General features: G+C 36.5%; 3 protein-coding genes across 3 annotated transcripts; all 3 read right to left on the bottom strand.

Moving 5' to 3' along the window:
- Positions 1 to 563: 563 nt before the first annotated feature.
- Positions 564 to 1,384, bottom strand: LOC126596973 (uncharacterized). Its single transcript, XM_050263699.1, has one exon. The coding sequence runs from the start codon at positions 1,325 to 1,327 to the stop codon at positions 806 to 808; it is 522 nt and encodes a 173-aa protein (XP_050119656.1). The 5' UTR covers positions 1,328 to 1,384; the 3' UTR covers positions 564 to 805.
- A 2,114-nt stretch (positions 1,385 to 3,498) lies between these two features.
- On the bottom strand, positions 3,499 to 8,298 carry LOC126597228 (uncharacterized). The gene is made up of 9 exons (XM_050264011.1): positions 7,834 to 8,298; positions 7,078 to 7,139; positions 6,779 to 6,833; positions 6,442 to 6,540; positions 6,115 to 6,201; positions 5,769 to 5,885; positions 4,766 to 4,858; positions 4,460 to 4,490; positions 3,499 to 3,905 (listed from the first exon to the last, which is right to left on the bottom strand). Exons 1-9 carry the CDS (start codon positions 7,927 to 7,929, stop codon positions 3,721 to 3,723), a joined length of 825 nt encoding a protein of 274 aa, XP_050119968.1. The 5' UTR covers positions 7,930 to 8,298; the 3' UTR covers positions 3,499 to 3,720.
- Positions 8,299 to 12,709: 4,411 nt separating this feature from the next.
- LOC126597538 (uncharacterized) lies at positions 12,710 to 15,356 on the bottom strand. Its single transcript, XM_050264331.1, has 2 exons — positions 15,099 to 15,356; positions 12,710 to 14,958 (listed from the first exon to the last, which is right to left on the bottom strand). The coding sequence occupies exon 2, from the start codon at positions 14,946 to 14,948 to the stop codon at positions 12,999 to 13,001; it is 1,950 nt and encodes a 649-aa protein (XP_050120288.1). The 5' UTR covers positions 14,949 to 14,958; positions 15,099 to 15,356; the 3' UTR covers positions 12,710 to 12,998.
- Between the last annotated feature and the right edge of the window lie 4,234 nt (positions 15,357 to 19,590).

Genomic DNA, 19,590 nt, shown 5'->3' with positions numbered 1-19,590 from the left:
TTATTTTCACTTGTAAGTGAGATATTTTATATTCGATTCTCGACAATAGAGATTTCACAATGAACTTATTCCCTCATGCTCTTAGTGTAAATATATTGTTGTATAAAAAAAATCATATCCGTTGTTTCTGTTTGATTTATTCGATCTGGTATTTACACACCCTAAGTATAATTAAACAACTAAAACTGTCTTCTTGATAACGAAATACTCTATTGCTTTTTTTTTTTTTTAAAGAACTAAAGCTGCCTTCTTCAACAATTTCTTTTTTACTTTAATACAAAATATATGGTTTTGAGTCCTTTTGACAAAAAGAATCCAGCAACAAAATCAATTCTAAAAACACACTACACAACTAACACGCTAATCAACTAAATAAATTCTCTTACAATCAATATATTGTCTCAGTAACATCACCGATGATATAAACGATTGTTATATATTAAAACAATAAATCATCCGTCAATTAGCTGCTTACTATTTTGTTTTTTAGTTTTCATTTTTCTTAGTTTTCTCTTCTTCTCCCTATTTGTTTTTTCTCAATGACCAAACACCACATTAAGATAAACCAAATCCAAACCTGCAACAATTTGATTCAGTAATATACATCTTTGTGCTACGTACACATCTCTTCATAATTTGACCATAAAACATCTGAATTCTTCAATCACACACAATAAAACAAACAAATTAAACCCCCGAAGATGAAAAAAAAATCCCAAGAGATTAAAATTAGCATACTTTTACATTGCCATTACAAACACATAACATACAAACTTACAAAAACAGATACCAAAAACAAAGCCCGTCAGCAAAAATCCGGCCTCGGTTTCTTCCGAACCGAAACGCAGCCTCTCTGATGATCCCTGAAAATCCTGATCTCACAACACTCCCTGAGATCCTCAAGACTGATATACTGCTGCTTGACCATCCTCAATGTATCACCACCAGTGTCATGAATCCAAACGTAAGGGTGGCAAGTTTCGTCGTAGTAATACAGCAAGCCCCTCATGCTGCCACGGCCGCTGCCGCCACCCTCTCCGCCGGGCATATAGGCCTTGTATATGCTCTTGCACTTCAGCCTCTTGGAGGAGCCTGGTTTCAAAGTGTGAACCTTTTTTAGTATGGACCCAACTCTTATCTGCAGTTCCACAGGCTTGTCACTCAGGTTCCAAACCCTAGTTCCAAATCCTGAGGATTGCTGTGTGTGATCCCTGCATCCATCAAAGCAGCCACCAGTTGGGAAGATACCAAATCTGGGCATCTTTGATTTCAGGGACTTGAAATGTTTGGTGACTTTGGTCACCTTGGATTTAAGGACAACGTGCATCTTTTTGGTTTCTCGTGTTGCAGAAGATTCACACCACTCTTATTTAGCATCTTTAAATCCATATATAACCTGTCAGTCACCCCATATAGTGAATTCATGACATACTGTCTCATTCTTGAAAGTAGAGGTGGCAAATTAACTCATTAGGTTATTAATAAGTACCCGTTAAGATCCATTTAATTTGATATCACCATAATAAAGAGGTGAGATTCGTAGTGATGATGATGGTGCAAGGTGAAATCAAATTAAAGGGGTCTCAATGGGTTGATTTGCCACCTCTACGTGAATGGATGGTTGTGATTATTTTTAGTGGTACTAGAATACAATCACGTGGTATACTCAATCTGTATGTTATATATATGTAAATTATTGGCATTCACTCTCAAGATGGGATATATGAATGGGAAAATGAGTGTTTCAATATGTCGTCGATACATAATCTATTTCGTTGATATTTGATCACTATGTCGTCGATATTTAATTTTAATAAGCTAAGCAACTAAAATTTAATTATACCACGTGACTGTATTCTAGTTTCACGCAATAATGTTTCCTAATTGTGGGAGGCTATATGTAATCATGTGACATGATAGAATATTGTTAGCCCTTGCATTAAGGAATTGGTAGGGTCTCCAAAAGGCCAAAATATGTGGAGACAAAAACTTAATTAAAAAAATAGTACAGACTGCTTTTTCCTTTGTTTGGGAGGCAGAAAGAGAGAAATGGCATCCACACTGCACACAAAGCTTAATGATGAGGTCTCATGTGTAAATGATGTTGCTTCCCATTTGGTCATTCTCCTGTTCAAGTTTCAGAGCAACCACCTTTTGCTTCCCAATTTCACTCCAATGTCTATCTTCAGCATATTAAAACCCTGGTAATTTGGACCACAAGCAGTTGGGACTTCTTTCATGGGTCATGACTCATGAGTCCTGATTAGGGTTGGGCAAATACCCATCGATTATAGATAACCGCAGTTACCCGTCCATTTAAATTTCACGATTATGGTTATGGGTAACCGTTTAGATAAATAAACTGTAATGGGTATAACCGTTTACCCGTGAAATTTAAATGGACGGTTATGGGTATTAACCGCGGTTATAAACGGGTAACCATTTACCCATTTATTTTATATATGTAAAATTAACAAAAACCATGTTCCCTATCAGACAAAACTTAGATCAATGTTATTGACTATAATGCATGATTTCTATAGCTAATATAATATAGTTTTTCTTAACCACTTTAAATTTCATGGTTCATTATATATATTATATTAATATTTTACATTCTGAGTTAAAGAATACTGTCTTTTAACAGTTTTCGTAACCCAAGAATACTTAGCAAATTTATATTACCTTCATTGCTAACAGTTAAAAATAGGGATGTGATATCCACACACCTTTTTTTACTTCTCTCACACCCTTTTAATTTTCGGTTGTCGGATCGGATGAATTAAAGAAGATCAAATAACAGAAATTAACAAGGGATGTGGGAGAAGTAAAAAGGGGTGTGTGAATTACACACCCCTTAAAAATATTATCTGTAAACTATTATTTCAATTATTGAAATAGTATAAGGACTTAAAAAATTAAAATGCGGAAACGTATGATGAATGTACCTATAATGGTGTTTAAACGAATAATCATTTACCCATCCCTACTCTTGACAGAAACTTGAGCGTAACCGAAGATATATATCGCCATTCCCCTATAGCACTCGTCAAGTGATTCACTTCCATAAGTGCTATAGGATGTCGGTGATATATAGTATCTTCTCGTGACTTTTTCGGGTGGATGGATGGTGGTGTTTCTGATGGTTGAACAGAAGCCTAAAATACGTTGCAGGTGGATCAATTTCTTCATTTCTTACCAAACCAAATCTTCAAATTTCAGACTATTACCCACCCACCATGACATATTGTAGCTCACAATATCATATCCAACAGATACATTACCCTGGCACCACAGCAAATCCGATCGTCAATGTTCGGCGCAGAAAGAACATTATAATAAACTAATGGTAGAAGCGACTCGTACTTCGACCAACTTTCCAAGAGGACGACATAGGGCACAACAAATCTTCCGATAAAGATATAACCTTCTGAATAAGCACTTAACGTGTAGGGAGCAAACAGATTAATCGTTTCAAACAAACAAGTCTCACAAAAATGATCTCAATGATTTCTTTAATCTTTCATTTCAAGTTGAAAAAAAAGACATATTTGTTCAATCGTAATAGTCAGTGAAGCCATATTTGTTCAAAATACAAAATCTAAAGGATGGGAGGCTGTACAGAGAACAAAATGATAACTATCAGATGCTGCAGTATTAATAGAGCATAACACTTTGAAAGGAGGAGGTGGGAAGAAGAATTTACAAAGAGCGTGGATTTCATTTCTCATGATGGTCGTCAGACGCGTCTATCTTGATTAAAAGAGGCTGGTCGAGATCCACTGGTGTTTCGGAGACAACAGGTAACTCTGGTATAATATCAATGTTATCAATGTCCTCATTTTCGGCCAAAGCTTTTTCCAAAGCGGCCTTGGCAACTCTTGTAACACAAATCATTAAAATCACTGCAAAAAATCCAAAGAAAAAGAAAAAGGATGACAAACTGAACATTTCAAACTTCAATATATGTACAGAAACTTCAATTGTAGTACAATGTTTAACCAAGTTTTGCTTATTAGCCCTTTTCAGTAGTAGCAATTTCACTTGCTCCATAATCTTTACGGGAAATATCAAAATGCTTTGTTTAACTACAATTAATAAATAACTACCACACACGCCAACATGACAAATTTCAGGAGTAATTTTAATATATTTTCCGTCCCAATTTCCCCCCCTTTAACCATTCAACACACCTGTAAATCCAACTACACTGCCATTCCAACTTAAGAGTGCGCCAAAGTCCAAAAATCATATTCTCCCGTTTCACTCATTTCTTTCTTCTTCGTTACATTGACATGTCACTTGTATATTAAGCTTCATGTTATGATAGTAAGAACTTAAAACATCTTGGTCTAGCATAGTAGTCCCAATGCTCCTACTACACTAAGGAAAAGAAGAGAAGGTGGCTGAAAAAAAAAAAAAAAAGGTAGTGTGTGCTTGCTGAGCTGCTGTAACTTACCAGAGACTACAAGGCCCAATATGATAAAAGCCTGCATACAAAATATAACAGAGTGAACATATGTCAGAGATAAAGACAACAAAGAAACTTAAACATATCCCAAAGCCTCATTCGAAAATCCATAAACTGTGCTCTCTAAGAGCTTATATGTCCATAATAAACAGTTATGATGCACCATTTTAGGACACGTGCTCACAACATGCCCCGGATACTTAATCCCTATAAACAATGTTGAGGTGAGATCATTTGAACAACTTACAAAATTACAAGCAGTCCAGAACAAATAAAAGATGAGATAACTCTTACCCAACGGGTCTTTGAAAATTCACCCCATCCATGGGTCACATCAGAAAGATCCTTGAGAGTTGTTCCAACATATACTAGCGCAAATGTTATTGGCTGTAACAGAACCAATATCAAACACATTAACATCAAAATCTCCATCTATGATAAAGATATCTATTTAACAAAAGGTGTTAAAAGTATTTGAAGCCTGCTCGGGCAACTTGTCCTCTGAAAATATGTTGCAACAAAAATACGAGTTGATCAAACAATTGATAATCTACTCAGCTCGGTAGGACCTAGAACCATAAAGCCAAAAAGATTCTAACAGTACATTATTTTTCCCTCAAGCAAATCCAAGTCCTGCAGATTCAGGTACATGCATTTGTACACAGTTTCCCTAATCAGAACTCATACATGTATTTTACCAATACATTTTACGGTCAGAGGTTACATATTGTCCAAACAAAAGGCTGACAACAGCTTGGAACTGATGGAAACGTACATATGCATCACATATTAAATTGACAAGTTCATGAATATGCAGACCACCTTTTAACACAATGCAACTCTCCGGTAATACCTTAAAAATTTATATGACCGATGTCTAAAAGATGCTGAACCTTTTTCGCAATTGAGTGTAACAATGTTACTTATAAGAAAACAAAGGAAGTTATGTTTACCGCATACTAATCCACAAGAAGTCATGATGGATGAATTGGCAGCATGTTAAAAGCTCAAAGTATAAAACATGGAGTAACTGATGGGGGGTAACTGCTAACCTCACAACATGAACAAAGCTTGCTAGTCAAGCATACAATTATAGTCCTATAAAGACACACTAAGACAACCATCTTGACCAACATATATATCCAAAAAAGAGACAATAAACATGACAATATTCCATTATGCATCTTCAAAAAGCATTGTGTTCGCCACTTTAGATTAGAAAGAAACAAAATAGAATAACAAGATGTTGGGATGGAATGACATAAAAGTAGTGCCTCAATGAGGGTGAAGAAAATACCATCATCCCTATCCAGGAAGCCAGCATGTATTGTCCTATTGGAACAGGAGTCACAGAAAGGAGGTAATTTAGCATGTTGAATGGGAGCAAGGGAACAAGGCGAAGCAACAAAACAATCTGTAGAAAGAATGAAACAAATAATATCAGCATCTATTTACTTTATACTATAGATAATATTCATTTTACACTGTAAACATTCCACTACTTCCATGCTTTATTGTTTACTATTTGTAAAACAATTTAATTAGGGTAAATTAATCAATAAGATGCAAGTGGAAACACCATTAAATTTGAATACTGAGAATGTCAATTCACATTTTGAAGGCGAAATATGAATCAAGCAAACCTTAAATCCGGATCTCCGAATTGCAATTGCAACTGCCCGGAACTGAGGATAATCCTTCAACCTTGAAACAACAAATGATCTCCCAATCTGCATGGGTATTCAAGAATAAGATAAAGAAAGCATAGATACTATATTTATGACCAATGGGCAGAGGACAATATACAAACAAAGCATTTACATATGAATGAGGGAGAACAGAAATGAGAACGGAATATCAGTGAAGAGTGCGTGCATACTCACACATATAAATGCATTAATATTTTCTCTTTTTTCAGAAACTCAAAAAATCAGGAAATTCCAATACAAGAGTTTAGGATAGAAACATACAGTTCTTCCTAGAAGGAAAGCAGCCCCTGCACCTAAAGTGGCTCCAATTGAATCAGCAACAAAGCCAACAGGTAGCCCAAAAAGATAACCACCACCGAGCTGAACCATTAAAATGAGGAATCACATAAGGGTGCAAACTTGCAATTAAATAAAAATACAATATTTCTTTTTTGAAAATCTTTCCTCTCTGTTTCACCCTAGACCATGAATTGATATAGCAGAATATAATGGTAAAAGAAAACTATAAGGGAATTATGCAAAGCACAAGCTAGATCATTAGTCTACAAGAATTACAGTGCAGTAACAACAATTGCTAAGGCATCGGAGAAATGCTTACAGTAAGTACTGAAGCTGGTACTGCCAAGACTGTTAGTGGAATGTATGCAACAGCCCTGCATGTTACCCAAAGAAATATAAGTTGAAAGGCAAATAGAGAGGCAGACTGTTACTGTTTTAAGACATGTTTGAGGACAAATTAACCTGTAGGCAGTCTGTTATTGCGACTAACTTTTAATATTGCGATCAAAATGTTGACAAAAATCAAAATGAAACATGCACATCATTATTAGTCAGGGTCCAAACCCAGAGAAAAGAACGTTTGGTAGAAACAAAATTAAAGTCCTACAATTTACTTACAGCACAAGGGGACCCCAAGGACCAAGATCCTGCTCAACCCATAATAAGAAGTCCTTCAAAATCTGCAGGTAGCAGTTACTTTATCAGTCAACAAACATGACCATGTTCGCATAAGACATTGGTATCAGCATCGTTGCCAAAAATTTGGGGTAGCAAAATGTCTAAAAATAGTGATCCACCAAAAAAATCCTCCCTATTGCAGCTGACATAACTAATGCAATTCAGAAAGAGAAGTCCTACGGCATTGTCACGTCTCAAACTAAATAGAGAAGTGTGATTGTTGTTATACTAACGAGCAACAAAGTGATAACCGTGTCCATATTCAAGTGTTACAAAATCTAGTTACAAATGAACTAAAAATCGAAATGAGTTTGCCATTTGGGCATGCTTGAAAATGCAATCTCAGTTTCAAGCCCATCAAATTGGGCACCTCCCTAAATTCCTTTCAAACTTTACTGTCAACGTCTAAAACATGTCAAGCAGCACCAAAGCATCGCTCTAATCAAAACACAATTCCACACACAGCTGAAGCAAAATCCAACATTTCCGTCAATTCGAAATGTGAGACAATCCAATAATCCAATCAACAAAAAGATGCATACCCAAATCAAAATCAATCAAAACACACAAGAAAATCATCCAACTATTGAAACCCTATATCGCAAACTAAACCGAAAACAAAACCCCACGAAGAAACTCACAGATTGAGCTATCAAAAAACGAAAACAAAACCGACCCAGATGAGAAAAACCGAACCTTTTCCACGGGAAGAGTGAAACAAGCAGTGGCAACGGCGGCCAGGAGGAGGAGGAGGAGAGCGATCCTGAGCGCGGAACCCCAAGTGAACGCCATGGAAAACCTCCGACGCCAAGGCCTGCACTCCTCGTCGTCGTCGTTGTAAATAGGTTGCTTCAACGACAAGCGAGGCCTCAATCCCCCAAGGTTTGCCAGATTTGATTCGGCTCCAAAAGATGTGAGCTTCCTGCCTCGTTTTTTTCTGGGTACCCACTGTTTTTGTTTCCTTGCGTTCTTATCTTCTCTGCCTGATTTGATTGAGAAATCTTCCGAGATTAATTGGGAATTTCAGATGATTAGGAAGGCACAGAAAGTCGAAGAAAAATTACTGATTAATTAATTAATATTTGTTGTGTGTTGGTGGAGTTTTTCTGCAGTTATTTTTTGGGGTATTTATAAATCTCGTGAATTATGTAAGTTTGATTGATTTGGAGAGGGGGGGTTGTGATGAAGGCGGCGGTTCGTGTTTTGTTGCGTTTGAAATAATTAAAAATGGTTCCTTTTTTCCAAACGCGTTTCGTATCTTTTTATTCGTATTTCTTTTACAATTTTAATAATTTTTTTTGTTTATAAGAAGTCATCTTTAGGTATCAAAATAATTGAAAAGAGGTACTAAAAAGGAAAAAGGGAGAAGAGAAAGAATCATTTTGTAACAATTATGATTATTTTATTTTTAATTTTTATTTTTCGTGCCGTAATTGAAGTATAAGTATGCGAAAAACATAAAATGTGAAAAAGAGCAAACGAAAGATGTCGGAAGAAATGTGAAAGAATATTTTTAGAATGACAAATAAAATGAGAATTAAACAATAAAGTATGAACTACGTTTATATTGTGTTCACTTTCAAGTTCTAATTTTCATGTGATCTCCTTTATTTTATTTCCTCCTCTCTTCGACCAGGTCAAGTCATTCTTCTTCATTTTTCATGTGTTTCGTATATTTTTCTTTGATTTTAGTGCAAAAAAAGAAAGAAAAAGGTCAAAAGAAATTAAATTTATTAGCAAACAAGCCATAAATTACAACAAAAAAAACTAAATAATTATATTGTGTGTTTAATATTTAAAATAAATAAAATATAAAATGTTTTTCGTTGTAAACAATCTTAATATTAACAAGCCGCAGGTGGAAGTTGTTTCAAACTTTACAAACCCAATCTGTATGTAGATGGGCCCTGCCTTGGGTTTCTCATGCATTTCATGACTCAATTAATCTTTAATCTCTTTTTATTGGATCAATGGGCTCCAAAAATGGGTTCACCAAACCTAATAGTGGACTGGAGGGCAGGTTTGAATATGTAATATTTCAAGGGGCTCTCAAGTTATTTAGGATTAAATTACAAAATGTTAGATCAAAGGAATTAGATTTGTATATAACTTCTTTCAAGTAGGGATTTGCAAATCTCTCACACGCCTTAGCAATGCTCATATAGGTTTTCTAATTATATCTAACATTCTGCGATGCATCCCTTACTAACTTGATCTCTCCTAAATGACTTGAAAATCACTCGCACAAATGTAACCTTTTAAAGATGTTTTTTATTTATTTATTTATTTTGATTCTACTTTGAGTTTAGGTTCATAGAACTAGGGGTAAACCATAGAAAGGCAGACGTCTAAGAAAGTGGTCTTTGCGCACTTATTTTTTTCTCATGTTCATAGATTGGACAAAGCAAAGAAAACAATAAACGTAGGTGGACAGAAGGTAAGGGCATAGCCAAAAATTTTCATTGAAGTGTGCCACTTAATTTTTTTTGCTAACGGGATTGGGCGCGGTGGTGTCTCTTGCTTTACTTACTATATGTGAGTTTACTGCAACTAGGTTTAGTTTGGATGGGCTACAAGGATTAATTTGAGTGACCAACATTAAACATAAGCAAAATTATAAGTAGAAATTCTTTCTCCCTTGAAAGCTGACCTAGGCTATAACCCACGGTAACCTTGTATGTGACTTCGCTATTAGTGGAAGAAGAAAAAAAGTGTGCGAAATTCATTTTTTGTTACCAAAATATGGGAGTAGAATTCTCCCCCCTCCTATTCATATCCTCTTCCCTCCCCTCATCTCACACATTGTTTTTTGTGACCGTTCAAATAGGAGAAGAAGGAAGGGAAGAGAGATTAGGAAGGGAGAGAATTATTCTCCCAAAATACGACCGAAAAGGACAAACGGAATACTGTAACTGCTCAAGCCTGTTTAAGTAGGCCACCATCTTGATTAGCATTAAAACTTGACCAAATCTAGCTAAACCAATCAAACCTTTCAAGAACCAATTAATGCAGCCCACTGACGAACCAAATATTCAGACTACTACCTAATTCCTATTGAAGACGTGTATTCATCACTGTTGCCATTCAACTTTCATCTGATTCATTCATCTCATTTGCGTCTTGATTAGAATCAGAAAAGAAATTGATATGAGGACGTAATTTGTGTGGTTTAAAGACTTAACACTACTTGACTCCTTGATTTTTAGGGTTGATTTCAAACTAGTAGTCGGACTTTGACACCTTCACAAGCTCATACCTATTAATGCAAGGTACCTTATGACCCCGAGATGTCCAAAGGAACACCAGCCCAAAGAAACACCGGCCCAAGGAGCACAGGCTCAAATAGGATGGAAGGACAATCCCTAGCGCTATCGAACACCACACAGCAATCCAGAGTATTTATCATCAACAAGGCTGAACGCCTCCCCATAATGTATTTGCCAACCACCGAGATACAAGTTGGTGCACTGACAGCTTTAGGGCACGAGGTCCTAGGAACATAGGCATATGCCTAGTCAGATATCAACTTCAGGCCACGTGGTGGCTATTCAGGAGGACAAAAGCCTAAGGCTAATAGGGTACTTCGGTGTGGGTTTCCACCAACCCTCAAGCCCAACAAGGCACTTGGCATATGTATTGTCCTAAGAAAGCATGCAAGTGGACCTACACAAGTATCACTTCGTTGACACGTGGGTCGCCCAAAGAGCGGAGGGACAACTAGTAGGTCAAATCAATGTATTCGACGCATTAAATGCAATGGCAGTGGATGACTCAAGCCCAGAGACTTAGGGCTCACTGAGGGCTATATAAGGAGGATGGGTGCTCCTTAGAACAGGTCAAACGAATTTAGAGAGAAATTATATTGTGTTAAGCAGAGCATTGTTTTGTAATCTTGCATTTGATATATTCAAGTGACTCTGTGAATGTAGCCCAATTTTAAGGAGTGAATTACTTAAATTATGTTGACCATTTCTTATTATTCGCAAACCCCAAGCCAACCAAGGGCCAACACACGACCATTCTGGTCATTGTGCGACCTCAACAATTTTGATTAAACTCACGAAAATTCTACACTTATAGTTATATTCATATTTTTGACCAAAAAAAGAAGTTATATTCATATTAGTCAAACTGTTAGTTAATCTGTCCACATATAATGAAAGCTTAACTGTCTAACTAGCGGATGTAGTTATATTCATATTTTTTTTGACAAAAAAAAATGGTTATATTCATATTAGTCAAACTGTTAGTTAATCTGTCCTCATATAATGAAAGATTAACTGTCTGACTAGCTTTGGATATGACATTGTTGACATGGCAAAGTTTGGGTACAAGTTTGAAATCAACCCTAAAATTTGGATAGTTAACCATTCTACAGTTCCACTTGCAACAATTCACCACTTGAAAGGATACAACTTTATTTTTTGCACAAATATCAAATTGGAGTTCGTATTTAAGGATAAATAACTCTTTACATGTTTAAAAGTCAGGTATTTTTTGTAAGAATATTCTAGTATAAACCGTTGTCTACTAGATCCTTAGTTGTTTTTTTTTTTTTTGGGGTCAAAATATAGATTATGTTAGATTAGATGTTAGATTAGCCAACAACGGGGTTCGAACTCACGCCGTCATGCAAGAATTCAATACATTTCCATCAATGTGGTAAATAGCCACTTGCCTTAGTTGTTGAATCTTTAATTGTACATCCAACCCTTCATTTACTAATGTGCATGTCATACACCAGAATGTAAAAGGATTTACATATTCCATCTTTGTTTTAGATTTCAATGAAGTGTCAGGGCATGGTCCATGAAATTCCTTGCACTGCATAACTCCAATAGGCTCAGACCCAAAGCGTCAAAAGGATCCATCTATTAATTTGTCCGCAATTAGGCAAATTGTGGAGGATATCAAGGCGTTACTCCCGACAATCATTAAGGCTACTTAGACTAACGGTATTGCCCACAGGCTCGCAAGTCTTGGTCCTTCTTTGAGTCAAGTTTGTGATATGTTGCCTTGATTGGCTCTTTGTAAAAGCCAGACAAACTGGAAAATTGGAAAAGATGCATTGAGGAATAAAAGCCAGACAAACTGAGATACATTTAAAAGTGTCTTTATCTCTTCTACCCATAAAGTTAATCATTTCATACCTTTCCTTCTTGGATCCTAAGGAGTGTCATCAGAACCACAGATGCCAAATTCAAAACTTCAATTGCAAAAATGAAGATGTTGCTTGCTATTCAATTTGAAATTTGCTTTTAATTTACCGAAAAATCTACAATAGTCTGGAGTATTTAACATTTTGTGACTCAGAGCACCCATTTTTTAAACAAACGATATTATTTATACTAAGGGAAGGAGGTGAGCTTAGTCTCACTATGAGCTAGCAATAATGTGATGCAAATTCACCTTTAACGAGAATCAAACCTAAGAGCTCTCACTTACAAGTGAAGATGAATACCACTAGACCGTAATACTAATGACTGCGACTTAGAGCACTTAAACAAAAGAAATTTGGATAGCCGAAAAAATTAGATAAAAAAAAAATACCAAACAAGCTCCAAATATCTCCTGATAGTAAATGATAACTAGGCTTAGGAGGCTTAATCGTAATTACTTGAAATACAAGATTCTGTAATGATGTACAAAAGTGGTCTGAGACCATATGTGACTACATATAAACAAAACAAATAAAGAATGCCGAAAGCTCAATCTAATGAACAATATGGATCAAAACAATGAATGCATCACCCTCATACTTTGCCTTCAAGCACCAGAAATAACTGCATTCTGGCATTCCGGGAAGAGCCTGCATTTCGGATTCTCGTGTTCTTAAATCGCCGCAAGGTTTTTAATTTGCTTCACATGTTTGTAGAAGCTTGCCTTCCTGCACAGAGTGCATTCAGCAGTATATGATCCAACATAAGGTCGACAAAATAATAGTGCCCAATTTCGCCATCTCTCCACTTCATCTTCAAAGGAGCTCGGCCATAGTGCACCCCATCGTTGCACCGATTATCATAATGCCACGGGTAGGTCATGTCGAAATTGTCAATTACACCAGAGAGGAGCCCGGCTTCCTTCAACTTATCTAACAACACAGAATTAAATGCCTCCATTTTACTCGGGTTAAATCCCAGAGTTCTTGCGTACCCACCAGTGGCTATTGTTGTCCGGTAAAAGACTTTTGGCACCGTCAATCCTCTCTGCCTTATCGACTCCATGATTTCCGCCCAAAATGTTGCTGCATGGCTTGCACCAATAGAGAATGATCTTATGTTGCGCCAGTAATAACCGTCGTGTAATCCAGAGTTCATGATTATAGTATCTGGAACTGTCTCTTCTGAGAAGTACTTCTTTAACAAGTTCCTAAACCCTTCATCTTTCAAAGAATTCAACCCTTGGTAGTTTTGCGTTTCGTTCCAATGACCATTGAAGATGCTTGTAATTCGAACGGTCTGAGAAGGGTCTTTCGGATTTGAAAAGTTGCTATCGAACCGTCTAGGAACTGAAGGTATATCAGGCCGATCCAATATAAAGTTGAGAGTGTTGCGTATTGAGTCTACGTGATTGGAGTCGCCCCAAAAGAAAATCCACCGGTTGCTCAAGCAATTCCAAGCATCATTAGCCGAAAACAATCTAAACGAACAATGCGCGGAGTAAACCCAACCATTACTCTCCAAAACCCCCAATGAGCCATTGCACCATGGACTTTGGCAAGGAAAATCCCGGGCTAGGCAACGATACCGACCGTCATTACTAATTTCACAACCATCATTCTTCCCATGCCTAGTCCACCTTCCTGCCCAAATCTCTCTCCCAAAGTCTGACTCTTCGCAAGTACGCAGCTCAGGCAACTTCGCCGTGCCCTTTACAAACCTGACCGGAATCTTTCGCAGCTCTCGATCATAAGAAAACCTAGCTGGTGAAAATCTAAGACCCTCAAAATGCCTGAAAAGTAGAATGACAGTAAAATTGTACAACCCCACAAAATCCGGATGAACTTGAAGCTTAACAGAATAAGAACCATTGCCAAAATCTGTCACCAGAGGCCTAGACTTCCATGACTCCCCAGAAAGATCGGTTTCGAAGTAATCCCCACCCAAACATCTAGGGCTCTTATCCTCCCCCAATGCCAGAAACTGGAACTCATAGATTTCACCAGCCGATAATTCGATCAGATCCTTACCGTCCAAATCAAGGATAGCAATTTCTACTGTTCTCGAAACTTTACAGGGCTCTCCTCCCGGAGCTAGCCACCTAGCCAGAAGACTCTTCGTGAAGTTAGGTTCCAATTCAGCTACAACCCAACTCGAAGTTCCGGATTTCAGAGAAACCCCAGTTGAATTCTGGGCAGAAACTGGTCCAGATTGGGAAAAATTAACTGGGTTCTGAGAATCCAAGTGGGTTTTGAACTGGCTCGCATTGATTTGGTTCTGGGTCATATTGGTTTGTCTCTGGGTCGGATTGGTCTGGTTGATTTGGTTCTGGGTCATATTGGTTTGGCTCTGGGTCGGATTGGTCTGGTTCTGGGTCTGATTAACCGCAATGTCGAACGATTTGACGTCGATATTTTGATGGGTTTGGGCGAGATTAGCTAAAGCACTAACCTTTGTGGTGAGGTAAGCTTGGCGGGTCCTTGTAGCGTCGACGAAGTTCTGCATAGTTCCGGCATCGACGCTCCAAACCACCACCATTCCGACGAGGACCGCCGCCGTTAACAACCCAACTCGCCATTGAAGCAAAGGACCCAACCTCGGACTCGCCGTCCACGGCTGCGATGGTGGCCAGCCCAGTCCCTTCTCCGGCATCTCTCACAGACTGCAACAACAAAAGCAACATTATCAACTCGCCATTAAAGCAAACCCAGATGGTAAAAAGCTACCAACTCGACGACAAGGAATGTATTTTTCTCGATCTTTTCGAAGCAGTGCATACAGAGAAAAAAAAAAAATACTTACTTGGTCTGAGTTTGCAGAAGTACAATGTTAAATTTCCTTTTTATCTGCCCCTTGAATTCTGAAAACAGAGAGAATCAATCTCTCTCTCTCTCTCTCTCTCTTTTATTTCTGGTCAGTTCATGCTCTTATTTCGGTTCTTGGAGTCCGACTCATGAAAGAAGAAGGAATAGCTGCTTATAATTTATAAGCTCTGCAGAAAAACATAAATTTAGGCCTGGTTTCTGGGAAGAAATATTAAATACAAATAGTTATATAATTGGTCACAATTTTAGAATTTTCTTCGAACAATACGTTATATTAATAAAATAAAATGAATAATTGAAATTACAAATAAAATTTAATAATCACCCATCACTACGGACTAGTATTCTTCTTCGAAATGTCTTAATTCCGATTCTTGACAATGTTAAATCACATTATTATGACAAGTCTATTTTACTTAACTCACTCTTCCATTCTAAAATAATTCTAAAAAATAAAAAATAAATAAAATTTAAATAATTTTAAAATTGAAACTTTTTCAGAGAAATCTAACGATTAAACCAATTGTTAATTTTTATTTTTGCGCGAGTTAGTTTTTAGTTGAGAGTTCTAATCCTGGCAGGAACAAATTATTAGAAGGAAACTGACTGGTGAGTAGGAAGGCAAATCTTTCTTAATTTTTGTGGACGGAAATGCCCCTGTTATTTGGTTCGGGTTGGCGATGAGGTTGATGAGCAGTGGATCACCGACCGGGGGGAGCCAACTGGAGGGAGCGTCGCTGCGTCGGCGGGTGTGGGGTAAGGGTATTTATGTCAATTAATGCATTATGATTAACTGATAAAAAATTGATTGTGCATGGGTGACGATGGTTTGGGATGTCGTGCCACCTGGAATCACGTGGCGACGTTTGAAGGAAGGATTGTGGAATAGAATGTGCTATACACACGTCATTTTTTATTTCTCATACATCACTTGTTAATTTATGTTCATTAATTTTTTTTAATTCATTCAATTTGACAATTAAAAATTAAAAGAATATGTGAGAAGTAAAAAAAAAAAAATACGTGGATATCACACTGTTGTGGAACACAAAAACGAAAGGCCAAAACCGAGAAATCGAAACCATCGTGAGCATTGCGCAAGAGCAATAAACTCCGGTGGAATATCCAGTCACAACACTGGCGCGGTTTTTTTTTTGGTAGTGTTGTCGACACATTCATTATACTTTAGAAAACTAATGAAAATTGTTTTAAAACTTTGAGTTTTAATGATAAAAACATAATAAAGGATAAACTAAATAGTATCATGATTGACTTTTTAGTGTAAAAATGTGATTTTTCGTTAAAACAGTAGCGGAAATTTTTCGTTAAAGTTCCATTATACTTTTCACACACTTTTTTCAAATTTCGCCCATCCAATTGAACAAATTGAAGAAAATAACATGTCAAAAATTTAAAGGAAAACTAATGAAAATGGCTTGAAAACTTTGAGTTTTAATGATAAGGACAAAATAAAGGGTAAAGTGAATAGTATCAGGATTGACTTTTTAGTGTAAAAATATGATTTTTCGTTAAAGTGAACAGTACCGGGTGCTTTTCGTTAAAGTTCCCATCAAGGGTATATGAGAGGTAAAAATAGATGTGTTAATAGCACTTTTTTTTTGGCCAAATTTATTTGCACATTCTGATTCTACTATTCTTTGGCTTTCTTTTCTAACATGTAGCCTGTAACATGTAATATACAAATCGTTTATCTCACTGAATAAGATATGGCCCTTTTATTGTAGTGGCATGTCTATGCACTAATGTGATGGTTCAAATCCCATTGATTCTCCACCCTCTAATAACAACTATTTAACTCAATAACGCTATCATTTATCAAAAAAAAAGAAAAAAAAAGAATCACCCATTGAAAACTAACTGTAAAATAGATAAAACATTGTTATTTTGCTAAACACTATATATAATGTTGACAACATTAATCAAATAGCTAAATGATATATGATTTGATAGATTTTTTGGAGAGTTAATTTGTAAATGGTGAACTAGATCTATAACAGGATGAGAATAAGAGCTGAGAAAGTGTGAGAAGGTGGATAGTGTCGTTTTGTGTTTTTCTGTGGATATAATATATAACATCAAAGTGGTAACAATAATACTACACAAATTTAGAACAAATTATTTTCTTTGAAGAATAGTGTTCTAAACTAAAAATAAGGACAATTTATTTTCTTTTAATTTATTTTTCTAGCTTAGAACAATTCAAAATAGATGTTTATACAACGGAGATATAGGGAAGTATTTCTCGTAATTAACTTGAACTTGTAAACTAATTGGAACACCATTGTATTAATTATATACTGACAACCAGAATAAACAGTAGTTATGTGATTACGCAGCCACCAAACGAACCTAAAAAATCAATCAACATTTTTTAATTGATAAAACATATATCTAATTTATTCAAGAAAATGGTAGACAAAGATATTGAGAAAGCGATTAGAGTTGTTAATCTGTCACACACTTGTAAATCTATAGATTTTAGTTCTTGATTAACTCAACAAATATATACACCACGTTGACAAGTGACAAGCACATGTAATGTCATGCATATGCAATTAATTTAGCTAATAATTCATTTAAGTCAAGTTAATTAAATTAAAACCAATAATTAGCACATGCATGCATTACGTAGGAAATTAATAAGAAAACTCACTAGATCATGCATGCATTACGTAGGGAATTAATAAGAAAACTCACTAGATCATGCATGCATTACGTAGGGAATTAATAAGAAAACTCACTTGATCATGTGGCTCAGTTTCCTCCCTATGCGGTTGATCCTACGATCATACGATGACGATGACGTACGATCGCCGGACATGCACCGTGAGATTCGATTCTCCTCTCTGCAGTTCAAACCCTAAACAACTTTTCACCTAGATTTCCTTCCTGAATAATGGAAGAACAGCTTCCTTCCGAGTTTCTGAGATGGATGCTTTTTGGGGCCTTTCTATCGTATTTTCTGTTTAATTAGCTGCTAATTAAGCAGCTTGTCTTTTGAATGTTCTTGTTTTGCCGTTCTGGTTTGTTAATTGCCTTGTGGCTTGTGTTTATATTTAGTTAATAATTGTGATTTATATTGGGTTTTTTTATTATTATTTTATCAGTTATTGTCTTTGTTTAAGCTGTTGGTCAGTTGGTGTGTGACCGTTTTTACAGTTGGCTTTTGTTGTATTTTTGTTTCTTCAGTTTCTTCGTTCCTTTTAGTTTGGGGTCTTTTCCTCTTGGCCTTTGGCTTCTATTCTTATTCTTTACACACACACACACACACACCCCTTAATATATGATTTTCTTTAGAGAAAAGAAAATATAGTTTTTGAAGCCTCTGCAAATAACCTAAATTAGATAATGATCTCATAATGATCAACTCTTAATCATGCTTAAAGATTTTAACCCGATTTTGAACTTCTAAAGTGTCTCATCTTCGTGGTTGGGTTCAAACTACTTGAGTGGTTGTATTTTCACATTGTATTAGAAAAAAAGGTTTAGTTTGCCCATATTTTCATTGATTGTGGAAGGAGGTTGGTAGGAATGGAATAAAAGCCCCATAAAAGAAATTCAAAATTCTTGAATGCCGACAGTCGGCAAATTTTCTTGAGTACCTTCCGTCATTCAGACTTCGTTATTGATACATATTTGATTGTCGGATTTGATTCAACGGTTATCGATCACCGATCTATAGCCGTTGAATCCTTTCATGCCTACATCTGGGATAACAGTTGGCAATTGAGTTAAATGGTAGCATTGGTGAAGTGATGGTGTGGACCATGAAACGAAAGGAGGAGGCAAGTCACAAGTGGAAAACCAAAATGTCAAAGAGTATGATGGGTTGGGTGGGGTGGTGAAGGGCATTGGTGGAGCAAAAGGGGTAAAAAGCCAAATGTTGAAGTGCGTGAAGCTTTGAATGACTGTTCTTTGTACCTTTTCCTCCAGGAAAGAAGATATTTGAGTCAGTGTGAACGTGTAAAGTTTTGATGTTTTTGGATCCAAAGTTGTTTACAAGTGGAGAAATTTGACATTCTTGAAAGAAAATTTGTGAGCACACATGAGTGGGTGAGAACACCACCAGCCATCTATCAACAACCAAATTCCACCTTAATCCCTCATTGATCTAGTTTTGTCCATGCTTCAACATGGACAATGATTATACGACACGGATTTACGGTCATCCTGATTCCTGGTGCCCACTTAATGAAGCAATGACATGCGAAACATTTTCAATAAATGTCACGCCATGTGGTGATAAACTCGTTTCATGTAAATTGCTCTTCTGAACATAACAACATCCCTTTATTAACAGATGTTAGTAATACCATTATCAGTGACGTGTCGACATCATCCTAGATAACATGTCAATAACAAAACATGTTCATAATACATTATTAACAATATCGATACAAAATCTATCCTTTTGCAAAAGAGCAAACGCCTTGCTGAACTAATTTCTG

Source organism: Malus sylvestris, chromosome 13 (assembly GCF_916048215.2).
Source record: "Malus sylvestris chromosome 13, drMalSylv7.2, whole genome shotgun sequence".
In the NCBI taxonomy this organism is placed as follows: Eukaryota; Viridiplantae; Streptophyta; class Magnoliopsida; order Rosales; family Rosaceae; genus Malus; species Malus sylvestris.
The sequence above is the reverse complement of the archived record's forward strand: the minus strand, read 5'-3'. Positions and strand labels throughout refer to the sequence as shown.